The following is a 17,273-nucleotide window of genomic DNA, read 5'->3' as shown; positions in this document are numbered from 1 at the left end:
GCAAAAGAAAACTAAAAGACAAAAATTGAAAAACCAACTCTCCTAGAGAAATGAAAAAGGAAACAAAATCTGATTCTAATAAATGTTTACTATTCTACCTGCCCAATCAGTCTTAAAAGACTACAAACGTCTTATCTCTTCAATTTTATTTACTTTTCCAAGACGCTTGAGATTACTCTAGGGCTGCTGAAATAACTTTGATGTCTGCCCTTCTCTATACTCTCATCCCTTCATTTCTCGCTTTCTTCCTTCAATCTGGTTCTTTTGCCCTCTCAGTTTCTGCTTGGATTTCTGCCGCTTCAGGGACTCGTCCGATCAGGTAGGCTCCTCTACTACTCTTCAGCGCTTTATTTGCTAATATATGCGCAAGGTTGTTTGCTAATCTTGGGATATGCTCAAACCTACACTCCTTGAATTTAAGCAGAAGTTGATGAATATCATGTAAATACGCACTAATCAATGATTTATCGGGCCTTTTTGTTTTACATTTTCTTATTATTGATAAAGAATCCCCTTCAATAATAACTTTTTCCCACTTCATGTTAACGCCGATCTGGAGGGCTTTCCGAGATGCTATTGCTTCAGCCCCAAAGGCTGAGGGAACTCTTTGATGAACCTCCGTACATGATAGAAGAACTGAACCCTCCTTATCGCGGGCCATAACCCCAATAGCCGCTTTACTTTGTCTACCGTCGTATGCTGCATCGAAATTGATTTTGACTACCTTGTCCACTGGCTTTGTCCATATTTTTACAGGTATGGAAGATTGCAACCTATTTTTACCAACTGCATCAAGATCTGAAATATAGCTATGAACAAATCTCCCAACTTCTTTTCCAGATTTACCATCTTTTTTATGCAATCTATTGTTCCTGTCTCCCCAGATGGCCCATACTGCAACACAAAAGATTCGATGCTGAGGAGTCGAGCTTTGTGAGAAAACCCAGGCTAGCCACTGTAGAAACCCCATTTGATTGTCTTGCAAAAACCTATGAAAAGATAACTCTCTCCATACTGCTATTGTAGTAGGACATTCCCGGAAGAGATGGTCCATAGTTTTAGTTCCTGAACTACAGCGAGGACATACTGACGTGTTCGTCAGTCTTCTAAGTAGCATATTAGCTCGCGTAGCTAGAAAATTCCAAGATATCTTCCAAACTGTAATTTTAATTTTTGAAGGAAGATCAAGTAGCCATAGTTTTCTATAGAAGTCCTTGTAGTCATTTTGTAAAGCATAAGCTTCAGGGTTATTTTCAATGCTTTGTAATAGTTTATAGGTGCTCCGTGTTGTGAACTCACCCGTCGCTTCAACGCTCCAAACTTGGAAATCTTCGTGCGGTGTTTCAGCTAGTGGGATACTGAGGATCTTCTCTGCTACATCCTCCGGAAAGGTATGCTCTACCAACTCTTGTTTCCATGTTCTGCTACTTGAATCAATTAGCTCTGCAACTTTACTATCATTCAAATTTGAACTTAAAACTGGTAATCTATCACGAGGTAAAACTGGAATCCAATAATCACGACTGATTGAAATTCTTGTACCTCGCCCCACCTTCCAACATAAGCCCTCTGCTAGGATGCCCTTAGCAGCCCAAATACTTTTCCATGTATACAATATATTATTCCCCAACTGTGAGTTTAAAAAATCAACACTTGGAAAATATTTCGCTTTTAATACTTGCGCAACTAAAGAATTTGGATTGTTTATAATACGCCATCCTTGCTTAGCTAAAAGTGAAACATTAAATTGAGCCATATTTCTAAAGCCCAATCCACCCTCTTCTTTAGGACGGCATAAGAACTTCCACTGACACCAATGAATACCTCTCCTACCATGCGTTTTTTGCCACCAAAATTTAGCAAAAATATTTTCAAATTCTCCACAAAGAGTCTTTGGTAATAAGAAGCATGACATAGCGTATGTTGGAATGGCCTGTAACACCGATTTAATAAAGACTTCTTTACCTCCTTGAGATAACATTCTAGTACTCCACCCATCAATCCTGGTAGCAATCTTTTCTTTTAAATGCTGAAAGGATTCCTTCTTTCGTCGACCAACCATGTTTGGAAGCCCTAGATATCGTTCTAAGTTTGTTGAGATCCTAACCCCCAATTTTGCCGAAACTTCATTCATTTTTTCTTCTGACGTATTGGTGCTGAAAAATATGGTAGACTTGTTGAAATTAACGCACTGTCCAGAACACTTTTCATATTCCTTCAAAATTTCCTTTAGTATATTGGCACCCCTATCAGATGCTTCCCCAAACAACATACAATCATCTGCAAAGAGTAGATGTGAAATTTCTGGTCCTCTTCTGCTTGCTTTTGCACCCTTTATCAGTCCCTTTTCTGAAGCCAATCTCATTAAAGATGATAACCCCTCACTACAAATTAGAAAAAGAAAGGGGCTCAGCGGATCTCCTTGACGTAAGCCTTGAGACGGTGAAAAAACTCTTCCACTTCTACCATTTGTATTAACTGCATAGGATGTTGTGGAAACACAAGCCATAATCAGCTTAACCCACTCTGGTGTGAAGCCCATTCGTAACATCACTTCCTTCAAGAATCCCCACTCAACCCTATCATAGGCTTTGCTCATGTCAAGTTTAACTGCCATGTATCCTTTTTTCCTGTGCGCTTTTGCCGAAAAGTATGTAAGATCTTATAAGCTAGTATCACATTGTCTGTTATTAGCCTTCCCGGGACGAACGCACTTTGAGCAGCATCAATGCATCTTCTAATAACTGCTTGTAGTCGAGTTGCAATTGTTTTTGCCATCATTTTGTAGATTACTGAACATAAACTGATAGGTCTGAAATTAACTATGCTAGTGGGATTTGGAATTTTTGGAATCAGCACAATGTCGGTGTGATTTAAATTACCAAAACTTGCACCGTTATTTAAAATTTCCAAGCAAAGATTGGTTATTTCCTTACCTACGATATGCCAGAATTTCTGAAAGAAAATGGCTGAAAAACCATCATATCCTGGAGCTTTTGTTGGTCCCATTTCCTTTAATGCCGCATACAATTCTTCTGCTGTAAAGGTTAACATTAGCTCTCTATTGATATCAGATGAAATATTTTCCTTTATTCCTGATAGGAGATATGAACATTCCGCCCTTCCTTTTGTCGTGAAAAGTTTTTGAAAATAGGAGATGGCCACATCATTAATCTCACTCTCCTCAGTTGCTTCTCCGCCCACAGATTTCTCCAATTTGGATATTGAATTTATACGTCTTCTAGAAGTAGCAAACCTGTGAAAAAAAACTGTATTTTTATCACCCACTTTCAGCCAATTTGCCCTTGCTCTTTGTTCTCAATATATTTCGTCCTTATCAATTTCTATATTTAGGTGGATCTTAGTGTCTACAATGTCTGCCATTGTGTTGTCATTCCTTTCTTTCCCTATTAACACTTCCAGCTGCTTCGTTAACTTTTTCTTTAGCCCCTCCCGACCTTTCTTAATCCTTCTCACCCAATCTAATAAATCTGCTTGCAACTTTCCAAGTTTCTCAGCTACTGGGCCTGTTCCTGACTCCCAAGATTCTTTAATTATTTTTTCACAAGTATCCTCCATCAACCACCACGCTTCAAATTTAAATTTTGAATTGCCATTATGAATGCTTTCGCCATCTGTGTTAATTAGAAGTGGGCAGTGGTCTGACATTGTGTGGGGTAGATGGTTAACTCTACCTGCTGGGAAAAGGAGACTCCATTTATCATTTACCACCCCCTATCAAGTCTTTCTCTAATATTTGTCTCTGGTAAATTTCCCCTTTCCCATGTAAACCATACTCCCGAAAAACCCAAATCTTCTAAATGGCAATTCTCTAAGACCTCTCGAAATGCCTTCATTCTGTTCTCTTCCCTTGGGGCACCCCCACATTTCTCAAAAGAATACATGATCTCATTGAAGTCACCACTTACCAACCATGGGTGGTTGTTATCTTGCCCCAGATTTATCAGCAAATCCCACGAATCACTCTTATTGTGGACATATGGAGAGCCATAGAAACCTGTAAATCTCCACTCTTTGTTACCCTGTTCCTCTTCAACCAGAACATCAATGTGATTCCTAGAAAAACTTCGTAAACTTACTTTGGTGTCACCTTTCCATGCTAAGCATAATCCTCCTTTCGAACCTTGTGCTTCTATATCAATACCATTCATAAAACCGCATCTCTGTCTGATTTTTTCCATCCTCTGTCTATCAACTTTGGTCTCCATTAAGAAGACCATTTGGGGATTGTGCTGCTTGAGGAAGTAACGCAGCCTTCTTCCAGCTCGTGGACTCCCCAATCCACAAACATTCCAGCTGATGGTTTTCATTGCGTCCGGTCGGCTTGCCTATTAGCAACCACCGATATCAATAAATCTTGAACTTCAATTTGCTCATTAGTGTCTGTCACCATTTCCACAGGGCTTTTGTAGTAGTCTGAATTATCCTGTTTCAACCTTTTAATTCCATCTCTATCTCCTTTTCCTGTATGATCGCTGGTAAAATCTGCATCAATGGGCTTCCTCTTCCTCGTATTATTTCCAGCTTTTGTCGTTGTTGTGCCATGTTGAATGCTTATCCATTTTGCTTGTTTCTCTTGATTTGGATTTTGGCTCTTCTCTCTATTACAATTACTCACCTTCTCAGCTTCCCCTTGTTTCCAAATACCTGCATATTCTTTTAGCATCTTCCCCCTTTCCTTTAAATTCACCTTTTCAGCTTCCTCTACCTCCAAAATACCTTCCTGTTCTTCTGGCATCTCCTACCCTTCTTTTAATTTCAAATTCTCCTGCGGGCCCCCCTCTTCATTGCTTCCTTTCTCAGCACATTTAATACTATTGGGTGAAATTATCTCTTCTCCGATATAAGAACTCTGAACCCCCGTCTGTTTCTTCAAACTATTAAATTTCACACTTTCTTTTCCAATTAATCTTGATTCTGCTTTTAAGGCCACAGAATAAGGAGGATTTTCACTGATTTTATTTTTTCTTGCAGGTAATAGCTGGGTGCAATTACTCATCCCATGCCCCATTCTTCCGCATTCAAAACAGAATATTGGCAAGTTTTCATACTTGAAGGGTATCCAAACTTTACTAACATAAGCATTAGAAACAAAAATACCTCTTCTAAGTGGTCTTTGAACATCCAAATTAACTCTGAGTCGGCAGAAATCTTCACTAATTTCAGATCTGAGGACCCCAGCAAACGTAGAACCAATGGCATGCAATAGATCTTTCTTGTCGAACTCTGGGAAACACGACTCAATTTTTATCCAAAACGGGGATGAAGTTAACTTTATCTGATCTCTTTCCACCGCTTGGCGTAACCTGTCAAATAAAATTAAGTTTTTACGAAAGAGCCAAGGTCTCCCCTCCAAAATCAACTCTAGATCTTCTACCATCTCAAAAATTATTAGAAATAAGTTTTGTCCCACCAATCTGATTTCAAACTTTTTTCTTGTCTTCCATAAACTTTTCATATGAGCCCTAAAACTATCTAGGTTATATAATTTCCCCATCCAAACCGTACAAATCAATGTAGGTTTGGAACTTGGTACCACCAACGATCCTTTGACTGATAGTTGAACTAATTCTTCAGCAATAAGACCGATCTCATCCCCTTCCTCTCTATCGTCGCCACCGCTTGCTTCCATCCCCAGCCACAGCAGTTACTGCTATCTCTAGGGTTTCTCAACCAAGCACTCTTGGGAGTAGAGAAAGAATTTATTCCTTAATTCTAACTTAATAATTAATTACAGTCATTTAATCATTTTTTTGTTATTAAAATATACGATATTTATTTTGAGAGTACTTGAATTTTAAAAAAAAAATCAATTTATAAAAAAAATAATAAATGTTTTATAAAATCACTTAAAATGATATTATTTTTTGCGGCGTTTTTATGAAAAAAGTAGCAAAAGGTAAGCAATAGTGGCATTTTTATAAAAAACGCCACGAAAAATAATTTTACTTTAAAATAAATTTTAGAAGACAAAATAAAAAAATTTTACCATAGCAAAACGGCGTTGTTTTGTACAAAATTAAATGATTTTTTGCGACATTTCTATAAAAAACGCCGCAAAAAGTAAACAATAGCGGCGTTTTTTATAAAAACGCCACAAAAAATATTCAAATTCCCGCTCACTCCCAAAAAAAAAAGATTTTTGGTTACCCGTTCGTTACTCCCTCTTCTTCTCATGTACTTAATTCTTTTTCCCTTTTAATATCAAAATTCCATGAGTTCCTTTGCCCAACATCTCGTAATACCGTTCAAATCCCTAAACCTTTTCTTTTTCTCTCCATGAATTTATATATATATGCATATAACAAATGAGTCATTGATTTGGGGTTTTGTTTCTCTCTGAATCAGGACAAAAGGGTTTTCCGATCTATACCAAAAGACCACAGGGATTGATCTATGGAATTCCTTTTTCAGCAATGTATTTTCATTTTCCTTTATCAGTTTTGTTCAATTTTTTTTACTTATTTTCTTTCTCTCTCCACTGTTTCGAAGCCAGCTTCTCTTTTGTCGAAGCCATCGGAGCTCGGTAATTATTCTCAGCTTCAAGTGATTTAGCTTCATTCGAATCGATTGATCGGTAATGTAACGGCGAATTTCTCTCGGTTGTCTCGTTTAAAAGAGCTTGATTTGGGTTCTAACAAGTTAAATGGTGAAATCCCAGAAGAAATCGCATTTTAGATGGAAATCGCCTTACAGGTAACATACCAGATTCATTTTCAAACATGTCTAATTTGAAGTACTTTAATTTATCTAGAAATAATCTTGAAGGTGAGATTCCAAGTGGATTAGGTTCTTTATTCAATGATAGTTCTATATTTTCAATGAATGAAAATTTATGTGGTAAGCCATTGAATAATGACTGTAAAAATGTGAGAAAAAAGAAACAGAGGAAGCTGATTTTGTTGATTGCTATGGTTGTTGGTGGTATTGGGCTATTTGTCGTGTTTTGTTGCAGTTACATTTACAGTCTTCTACGGTGGTGGAAGAGGTGGATGACCGGAGAGAAGAAGCGGAGTACGGGTAGTGCTAGTTCGGGAGTAGATCAAAGTCGTGGAAGTTCAACTTCTTTTCGTTGAAGTTCAACTTCGCTGATTCAGGTACAATTTTAGCTTTACTTTTTGTTCAAATTTTCATTTTACAATTTTTTAATATTTTCTAATGTTAAGGTATGCTGATATATTGCAGTAGACTTTGAGAATATTAGACCTCCTGTAATGGAAGGCTTAGATACATTAATCATGGTATGTGGCTTCTTACTTTTACCTTCTTAAACTCTATGTTCCATATGCTTAGTGTCTGGAATTTCTTATCATTTTGCTTGATTTATTCAGAGAAAGAAACAATCTTCAAAGTCAAGTAGCCTTGAAGGCAATGGTATGACTTTCTTGTTGTAACCTTTGATGATTAGTTTACTCCGATTTCACTATCATATGTTATTTTTACAAGTTGGGGGCTTGCAGGTAGTTCTTCAAATCAAACATCACCTGCATCTCAATGGTTTTCTTCAAAATCATCAAAGAAGGTTTGTTTTGTCATTTTATAGTTGATTTTGCTGCTGACGCTCTTGTTACTACCATTTTAGTCTAGGTATAGGGTTTAAGGTTATAAATAATTCCTTTATTTATATCAAATTCATATTTGTCTCTTTATTTTACTTCCATAACACTTATGTTTTTTAGCTTTGGTATTTGTGTTGTTAATGATGTTAATATCTGTCTAATTCCTTTACTTGATCCTTCTTTAGTGTGTTTTTATTTATCTGCATCCTTAGCATGTGTAACTAATCCTTACTTGTGTAGAACAGATATCTTTGTCCTCTGTGACTTCAATTATAGATGGCTTAAAGAGATTGTACCTTCAGAAGTTGAAGCCTTTAGAAGTTACATATCATTTTAATGATTTTGTATCCCCATTGTTGGTGAGTGAGTTGTAGATCCAACTCAGTTTTAACTATCCTTGACTATATGCTAAAAGTTCTATTTAACAGCTCTGTAAAGATAATCAGCTAGTTCTGATTTTTGTTTATTGCAGAAAAATAGTGATTTTGATGCCAAACCAATGGTTATGCTTTTGGGTCAATATTCCACTAGGAAAACAACCTTCATTAAACATTTGCTTAAGACTAGTTATCTAGGCAAGTGATCCTCTCCCTCTCCTTCTCACTCTGACTCAGACAAATCACTAATTTAGAAGCCCCCCTCCTTTTTCATTCATATATTTTTGTTATTATTTTCAGGAGCTCACATTGGACTTGAACCAACGACCAACAGATTTGTTGTTGTTATGGTAATTCAGAATTGTTGTTCTGCAGATCTAGCTTGGAGAGTTTCCATTACTTGGTGGTTTTAAAATCAATTATGGAAATTGAATCTTAATTTTCTGTATACTGTCTATACTGCTTTGTTTGTTATCATTGTTACTGCAATTATATTATTGGTTTTGATGCAGAACATATATGTTTCAGCAAGTAAATATTTAGGGATGGGATACTTGTATTTTAAGCCTGAAAAGTCATTAATAGGTTGAATAAATACTGCTTATAATTTTTGTTCAATTTTTTCTTGAATTTTAGTGAACTCCTTTAGTAATTATTTGGGGCTTTTTATGCTACGAATTGGTATTGAGTAGATATGGATATTCTCTGAGAATTTTTTTTACTTGCATCATAGCCTTTTTTATGATGTTTGCCTTGTGTTTACAAAGATTTTGTAGTTTGTTTTCTACCTAGTTTTTTTTTCGTGCTGCCTAATTTGTCGAACTTCTAGCATTAGTGAAGTTTTTATTCAAATTACTTGTGTGCTATCATAGGTGCTATTGGCTGGGGTTTACAAGGAGCTACGTCAGGCATGGAGGATGCCAAAGAGCAAATTGTACAGGAGTCCAAAAATTCCACGCTACCATCTCAAGATGAGGTTGTGTTCTTATCTTGGTTCATTGTGGAATATTTTATTGGTTAAAGATCATAGCTACGTACAGGATTAAAATTTTATTCTCTGGAGTTCTATAGTTGCTTTTTATTGATTGGATTGATTGGAATTTTAGGTGTTCATTTGTAAAATTTTCATAACTTGTTTGTTCTATTGTTTCAGAAACTGAATATGACCTACTTTGATTGTTGTTATTTGTGATTCTTTAAGCTGATCTTAAACTGCTTCCTACATTGTTTCAGCCTTGGGAAGAAAGTTTGCGGGATGCACACGAGTTTGGAAAACTTGTTCTGTTTTAGAACTTGGATCTAGCTTACTCTTCAGTAGAAGTGGAGGTAATATTTATTATAAATCACAATTAGGTTGTGTTTGAAGCATTTTGTATTTACACACATAAATTTCTGTTTTCTTTCTCTTTTCCTCTCCCTACATGTGTGGTTTGTACCTTTTATCCTTCTTATGAATAATGCATGTTTATATTGCAGGATATAGTTTGGAATGCCTTCAATGAAACTTGCAGAGCAAAGATGGTGCAGCAGACTGCATTGTATGTTTTATTACCTTGCAATGTGTATAGTCATAGGCAAGTTCAACTAGTCAGTCTGTTTCTCCTATGTATTAGTTATTTTAGTTTTGATTCTAAATTTTTATTTTTACTTTAATATTTACGACAACTTGAGTTCTAACTTTTAGATTTTAATTGTGTTATTAATTTATTATTTTAAATTCTAAAACTAAATTCATTAATTTTATATTTAGTTTTAAAGTTAAAATTTTCATAGAAAATTTAATTTAAATAATATATTTTTATTTATCCTTGAAAGTATATTTAAAGTTCAAATTTAAAAAATAAAACATAATATACTATTTATCATAAAAATAAATATTATTTGATTAAAATAAATTTTTTAAATGTTATGTTTTTAGTGGCGTTTTAGCGAGAAGCGTCGCTAAAGGTTTGTTCTATAGCGGCTTTTGTGAAAAAGCGCCGCTAAAGGTCTTGATCTATAGCGGCGTTTGTGGGAAAGCGCCGCTAAAGGTCTAGATCTATAGTGGCATTTGTGGAAAAAGCGTCGCTAAAGGTCTTGGTCTATAGCAGCGTTTGTGGTAAAAGTGCCGCTAAAGGTCACGGTCTATAGCGGCGTTTGGGGGAAAAGTGCCGTTAAAGGTCTTGATCTGTAGCGGCGTTTGTGGAAAAGCGCCGCTAAAAGTCATGGTCTATAGCGGCGTTTGTGGGAAAAACACCGCAAAAGTTAGCGACGCGTTCAATAGCGGCGTTTTTTGCGGCGCTTGTCGAAGCGCCGCTAAAGGCCTAAAAAAGCGCCGCTAAAAACCTATTTTGGTGTTGTGAGAGACACGTATGTGCATCAGGGGTACTGAAGTACAATAGGGGCACTGAAGTACAACAGGGGCACGCATGTGCATCAGGGGTACCGAAGTACAACAGGGGCACGTATGTGCATCGGGTATAATTACATAACAATTAACCACTTAATTATAAAATACGAATACATATGAAAATTTAATTATACAATTTAATACTATGAACTTCGACAACTAGCGCTGGGGGTACGATCGGCTAATTCACAACTTTCGCCTTCCCTCGATTTAAATTTGGTTGAGGTTTGTCTTGATCTAAATAAATAAATTCAACCAATTTAATAACTATTCTATTCAATTCAATCCAAATTCACATTCTTGGAAAATTATACTTTTACCCTTAATATGTTGATTTCTTTACAATTTAGTCATTAAGTTTGTAAAATGAAAATCACTTAACAAAATTCATTTATCTAACAACAACTATCCTTTCTCTTCCATAAAAAAATCAAAACAACCTATATTCATTCATGGCACAACACTAACCTTTTAACAGTTTTACAAATTAGTCCCCAAGCTAGCTAGATTAAGCTACAATGACCCCGAAGACATAGAAACCATTAAAAACGAGACAAAAATCACTTACAATGCAAGAAAATTGGTTAGCCAAAACTTCCTCCTTAGTTTAAAAATGGTGGTCAATTTTCTCTAAGGTAATTTGAAGAAGATGATGTTTTAATTTCATCTTTTTCTTTTATTAATTTAACTTATTTTACTTAATTACAAAATTAACCTTAATGATTTATTAAAATTTCCATAAAACCATGTCATGGATGTCCACTATCCATTTAAATGGTCCAATTACCTTATAAGGACCCTTACATTAAGATTCTATAGCTATTTAATACCTTTAGCATGTAGAACTCCAGTTTTACACCTTTTGCAATTTAGTTCTTTTTATCAAATTAAGCATGCAAACGACAATACTAACATGTTGTAGACATTAAAATAATAATAAAATAAGTATTTATACGTCAAATTTTTGGTCCCAAAACCACTGTTCTAATTTTACTGAAAACGGACTGTTACAATCACCCTTTTTTGGCATATTCCAACACATTTATCCGCTAAAGGTCATCATCCAAGGGGACTCGACTGGAATGGTCCACTTTAGTGCTCGCATGGGCCACAAACCCATTGTTTAAAATTGGGCTTCAAATTTCCATTTGAATTGCTACAAGTACATCCGAGTAAGGAGAATACTTGAAAGTGGTTTTGACTTCTACATTAAGTGGTCCATCCCTCGAGAATCCACCTGTCTCCAGCGGTAAATATTTGATTCAGAAATTTTCATGGAGAAATACAGGTGGTTGAAATTTGGTTGTACATTAAAGCTTGAGAAGCTTCTAAAAGTTAGGAACAACTTTCAACACTGTTTAGATGGGAAAAACCCCAATGGCTTTCAGGTAGCAGATTTGATGTTGGGTGTGGATCCTTTAAAGAGTACAATCCACCAATGAAGCGTGGCTTTAAGGGCCAATAATGATTTAGCTTTGGCGTTGATAGGGAAGAGAAGGAAACCTACCAACTTCTTTTACATAGTCAGTAACATGCATCCCTGCCGCTAGTCTTCCTCTCCAACGGGTGATAGATGTGAGTCTCCAATAGAGCTCTAGTTCTCAGTAGGACTGACACTGCTGTTGCTACTACAACAAGCTCTTCTGATTCCTCTAGTTCTTCTAGTTATCAACAGAATATGGACATGGAAGCTCTGATGGACAATTTATAAGAGGATAAAGAAGTGATTACCCCCAAAGCAAGGGCCAGCAATAGTCGCCGCAATAGGCCAAGGGTGGAGGAAGGGTTCCATAACATTGGAGATAGTAGTGGGAAGATGTTGATTCACCGTAGACAAGGAAAAGAACCAGTTACATCTAAGGGAGGAATCACTCCTCCTGGTGTCTCGCAAGTTCTTGAGTCTTAGACAGAATCCACCATTCTCACTACTCACCACTTCCTACGGAGCCAGGTTTTGGTACAACTAGCTCCTCATTTTGGCTCCATGCAATTAAGTTCTTCTTTTGGCGAGGTGAATACATTCTTCTTTTGACAGAATCACCTTCATGCGGGTCAATATCCTTTGTCTCCATCTGTTGTCAAACAAAAGCAAGATGATAATCTGCCCTAAGGATTTAATGAGTTTATATACCTTTCTTCCTTTTTCTTTGATGTTCATAAACCTTCGCTAGCAAAATTGGTGGGTCCATATCATATGGTAGCAGTGGAGTGCAGACTTATTGGCTAGGCCCTCCAAGAAGCCTGTAATGAACACAAGGCAAAACTGGCATAAATTGAGAAGGCCATTCATTTTGGTGAACAAATACTTGCCCAACTTTGCTAACTACTCGAGGCCACGATCCATCACAACCAAGAACTCATTGACTCTGTTCCACTTGGGAGACTGAGTATAAATCATTGGAGGCCAATGAGAAAAGGTTGGAAGAGATGGTCTGCCAATATAAAGCTAAGGAAGCTGAATGGGAGGGGAAGATGAAAGCTCTTAAGGGGTAATGCCTTGTAGATCTTGAGTAGTTATAGAATGAAAGCAACGAGGCCTTTAAGAACTACAAAGCATATACCAAGGGCAAGATGAAAGAATATCTGCCCAAGTTGAGATCCAACCTTATGCTACGTGCCCAAGTCACCTTAGGTCTTTTTGACGCGAGTCAAATGGACTTCAACTGCATACGAAAACATACCAATTGGGATCTCATCTTTGAAGTTCTCAACCCTTTATGCGAAGAATGAGAAGAATTCTAAAAAGAACAGAATGAGTCAGGTAAACTCTTCTTCCCCCAAGAACCCGAGATAACTAGCCCAGCTCCTGTAGAAGTAACTTTTTTTGACTTTCATGATTGCTTACTTTCCTTGCTTACTTTCTCTTCCATTTTGTACAAACTATTCACCAACAAGACTTAACTCTACAATACACATCACATTAATAACAGTTCGAGGAACTAAGCTAGAATTGAGTAACAAGCATACAGAGACTAACTTTCAAAATCCTATGTCCTAAGGATCGACTAAACTAATACTCTAATGCCAGTAAAATTGTAACACCCTAAACTTAACTCTGATACCACTAAAAGCTCACCCCTTTAGTTTCATAACCTTTCAGGTGATACATGAACTTAGGGTTTGGATTTGGCATTCGGAGGAGCTTCTCGGATGGATTTTTAATAATGAGTTTAAAAACTATTTTGGATGTTATTTTGGACTTTGGACATTGAAGTTTTTATTGGGTTGTTTCTTTATTTTACAACTTTAAACTGCCATACATGTATGTTTGATGAGTTTACAAATATTTTAAATTATTGAAATATTTTAAATTATTTATGATTTTTACTTGATTTTAAACAAGCTTATAAAATTGTGATTTTCTAATTATTTTCAAAAGCCTGCTGCAAAAGATTTATATTAAAATCATTTTAAAGGAACAATTAAAATTATTACAAAACCTTTGCTTAAATGATTTAAGACGATATCTTGATATAATAATGAACTTCTCAAATGTTCATGTTTTGATAAGTGTTTTCTGAAAACAAAATTGATCGATATTTAATCTTTTTGAGTTTTCGTAAAAACAATCGAAACCTAGCTACCTTCAACAAGTAAATGGTTTCTAATGGTTTTAATGTGGCTTCTTAAATTTCGTCATAACATCTAGGCCAGATTTTTAGGGTTATAGAAGGCTACACAATGAGTATTTTCATATCATATTAAGATGCCATGAGTCATAGCCTCATGGTCTTACACTTGTTTTCTTATCATTATCTGCTAATTTGGTTAGCAATATAATTGTCCTACCAGAGGCTTCATAGATGGACATTGCTCAATATTCACTTACCTAGAATTGTTTGCATTCCTAACTGACTCATACTTTACGTATATCAAACTTTACGTGCATGCTTACCAATCAACAGAAATTTATACATATAACACATATCTCATCCTTACTTTACTCATACACTTACCAATTATTATAGATATCATCATCCTTTATATATATACTTCTACTTGAACAGTCCACATATAAAAGTCAGGATAGAGACTCACCTGATACTCACCCACTGTAGTTCGAAGTTCCAGACTTAAACATCCTTCACGAACCGACAGGAACAACTGCTTAAAGAACATATGATTATTGTTAAAACTTTATTACATACAAATTACTATTATCTTAACCACTGATAACCCCCATCAAAAGCCTTGTTCTTACAACTTACTATTCATACACCTCTCCTAGACTTACTCTTCCAAAAACTTAACATGTAAAGCTGTAATACTTACCAGGAGGTGGAACAACCACTAATAAATCCAAAAATCTTACCTTCCAGCTCGAAGAGAAAAAAATCACATTTAGATTTAGAAAAGGAACAGAGAGTAATATTGAAGGAAGAAAAACTTCCTTTTAAATCCTTTTCACCCATATATATAACTCACTTAACTTATTGGAGCTTAACAAGTGTCGCTTAAACCCATAATTTGTCTCTCATAATGGCCTATCGTTTTTGAGAAAAACATAAATGAGAATCCTGAAATAATGATATTTGACAAATCAATCTTGTTTTTCCCTAACTAAGTCACTTTAAACCGAACTAGCACAGTACTCCAGACAAACAAGGCATAGTATACCTTAAGCGGTAACTTATACCTTGATTACCTTTTTACTTTAATAAGATATTTCTCTTTACATAGCAGTATAACCTGAAACAGAGTCTTCACGTCCTGCCACGACGGTTACTATATGCCCACACGTATTCACTAAATTTGTATGAACTTACTCTATTATCTTTTCCTTCTCAGACGTGCTGTTTAAAGGAAAGCTTTTTGTTGAAGGGACTACGCCAGAGTACTGTTGCTATTGTGAGCAATCTATTTTGTCCTATATCATGCATGATCTTTGGAGGTGGCGTGTAAATGTATTTTTGAAACTAATCTATATAACGATCTATTATTTTGTTAAGACACTGTCGTTTTATGAGAATCTTCTTAACTTTCAATGCTTGGATTTGAATTATTATAATTTGTTCATGAACCTATTTATTTGAACTTATCTGCCAAATGAATTGAACCCTATTTTAAAACACTAATGGTGTACATTGAAACCTTTAAAAAATAATAGCCATCACATGTTTTATACTCATAAATTTGTAAAGCTTTATAAGCTTCCATTGAATGATTTATTTAAGAATTAGTCTAATTTTAAGCTGTGACACATCATATTTGGATCCAATTATCAGGTCGGGTTTGGTGCGTTATAAATTTTGTTTGGGTTATGAGAGATAATTTAAGAAGAAAAAGTTTAAAAAATAATTATGTTGATAATGTGTTATGAAAATAAAGATAAAAGAGAGTAAAAGAACAAGAAATAAAAGAGCAAAAGAAAAGTACGTATTTTTATTGATCAATTGAGATGTTTACAATATTTTTCCAAAGTTTATATTTATATACATGAAATAAAATTGTACTTCTAATGAATATTAAAGTCATAAAATGCATCAAATTTATCTTGATACTGATGAACATTCACTTAATAATAAAATTTATAACACAATTATATATATTAAGTTTAAAGCCTTCAGGTATAGTTTTAATCAAATTTAAAATCTTTAAGCATCTTGATAAAAGAGATCTAATAGATATCAGTAACCCATCCGAGACATTACCAATATTTAAGAAAGCTACAAATTGTTTCTCCAAAACTTGCCTTTTTTATTATTATTGTGATTTGTGAGGTCTAAAAGCGCAAGAATATTTGGATGGGAATACTGATACGATCCGGCTCGGTGATGAGAGTCGAGTCGTTGATGTGCCCGATCGTGAATTGGAGTAATACTTGAGGTTGGCCGAAATAGGTTAAGAAAGAAGAGATAAAGGCTCGAATTAGTTCAAAAGAGGTTATGGAATGTATTGGGTTGATAGGTGAACGAAAATCAAGTATTCAAGTTGAACTAACACAATATAAGTGTGTTAACCCGAAACTTATATGAATGCTTAGGTTGAGATAATAACGGTTGGAAGGTAGGTGATAGAATGGCAACCTTGACCCACTATCAATATTGATAGGAACCTCGGTATAACTTGAACGCCACACTTTGGGGACAAAGTGATAAGTTCGAAATACAAAAACGGGTTGACGCCATAAGGGTTACTTGATAAGTCTAACCAGTCCTGGGAGAACAATGAGAGTTGAAAACAAACTCACAAAGCACATAAAATTCATAAAAGATTCATAAGTATATTGTCTAACCCCAAAACGATTACAAAGAAAACTATTTATAGCTAAAGACTAAGCTAGCCGAACAGCCACTTGCATCCTTAAAAACTAAGCAAATGAATCTATTTAATGAGGCTAACAAAATTCAGCTAAATGTGAGCTTGAATGGACAGCTTAAAACTTAAGTAAATATACTTAAAAATATGAATGCATCAGGAGACCAATAGACATGTCTAGATTCGGCTATAGTCTTGAATGACTCCTTAAATTGGTATCTTTTGGCTGAATGGTGATGAGCGTTAAAGGTGGTCTTTGAACAGCCAAATGAGTGTGAAAAGTCAGTCTTGAAGAGTCTTCTAGGTGTGAACACGTTCAGCTGAATGGTCATTGGTGTGAACACCATATGTGGACGGCATTATGCTGATTTGGGGAATGAATTTGGTCAGCTGAACATTCACTTGAAAATCCATGTATGTATCATCAAGTTCATTGAATCTGAGGTGGATGCACCTTGCTTAATGTCTCTTCCAAATTCGGCTCACCTACACAAAAGATGAATGGAATTAAATTAATGCACATTCAGCAAGTAAAGATGAATTATAACACATTAAAAACTAGCAACAACCAAACAATTGACCTGCTCATAAATTCGGCTGAACTTGGGCATAATAAATCAGCAATAAGACACATTAATTAATTGTAATAAGACAAACACATTTATGCTA

At 35.5% G+C, this 17,273-nt stretch overlaps 1 protein-coding gene across 14 annotated transcripts; it reads left to right on the top strand.

The window, feature by feature from the left end:
* The first annotated feature begins 1,259 nt into the window (after positions 1–1,259).
* On the top strand, positions 1,260–15,366 carry LOC107911482 (EH domain-containing protein 1). Of its 14 annotated transcripts, none has more exons than XR_005920606.1 (14): positions 1,260–1,391; positions 4,996–5,079; positions 6,370–6,717; positions 6,977–7,118; positions 7,207–7,262; positions 7,353–7,395; positions 7,482–7,543; positions 7,826–7,939; positions 8,053–8,155; positions 8,258–8,307; positions 8,830–8,933; positions 9,191–9,283; positions 9,434–9,495; positions 15,135–15,366. XR_005920606.1 is itself a non-coding variant. In XM_041104509.1 (14 exons), exons 6-13 carry the CDS (start codon positions 7,236–7,238, stop codon positions 9,258–9,260), a joined length of 573 nt encoding a protein of 190 aa, XP_040960443.1. In that variant the 5' UTR covers positions 1,260–1,391; positions 4,996–5,079; positions 6,370–6,598; positions 6,683–6,717; positions 6,977–7,118; positions 7,207–7,235; the 3' UTR covers positions 9,261–9,283; positions 9,434–9,640. The 14 variants fall into 14 exon arrangements, 13 of the variants coding, with proteins under 13 accessions (XP_040960443.1, XP_040960442.1, XP_016694789.1 ...); XM_041104509.1 differs by lacking the exon at positions 15,135–15,366 and having other exon boundaries at positions 6,370–6,598; positions 6,683–6,717; positions 9,434–9,640; XM_041104508.1 differs by lacking the exon at positions 15,135–15,366 and having other exon boundaries at positions 9,434–9,640.
* Positions 15,367–17,273: the final 1,907 nt, after the last annotated feature.

The sequence above is a fragment of the Gossypium hirsutum genome, chromosome D11, assembly GCF_007990345.1.
Source record: "Gossypium hirsutum isolate 1008001.06 chromosome D11, Gossypium_hirsutum_v2.1, whole genome shotgun sequence".
NCBI lineage: Eukaryota > Viridiplantae > Streptophyta > Magnoliopsida > Malvales > Malvaceae > Gossypium > Gossypium hirsutum.
This window is presented reverse-complemented; position numbering and strand designations above follow the sequence as displayed.

Bases quoted from the DNA above. Each gene is read 5' to 3' on its own strand.
- LOC107911482 (XM_041104509.1), top strand. From the start codon at position 7,236: ATGGAAGGCTTAGATACATTAATCATG. The intron at 7,940-8,052 runs GTGAGTGAGTTG...TGTTTATTGCAG, and splicing joins ATTTTGTATCCCCATTGTTG to AAAAATAGTGATTTTGATGC. The intron at 8,934-9,190 runs GTTGTGTTCTTA...ACATTGTTTCAG, and splicing joins CGCTACCATCTCAAGATGAG to CCTTGGGAAGAAAGTTTGCG.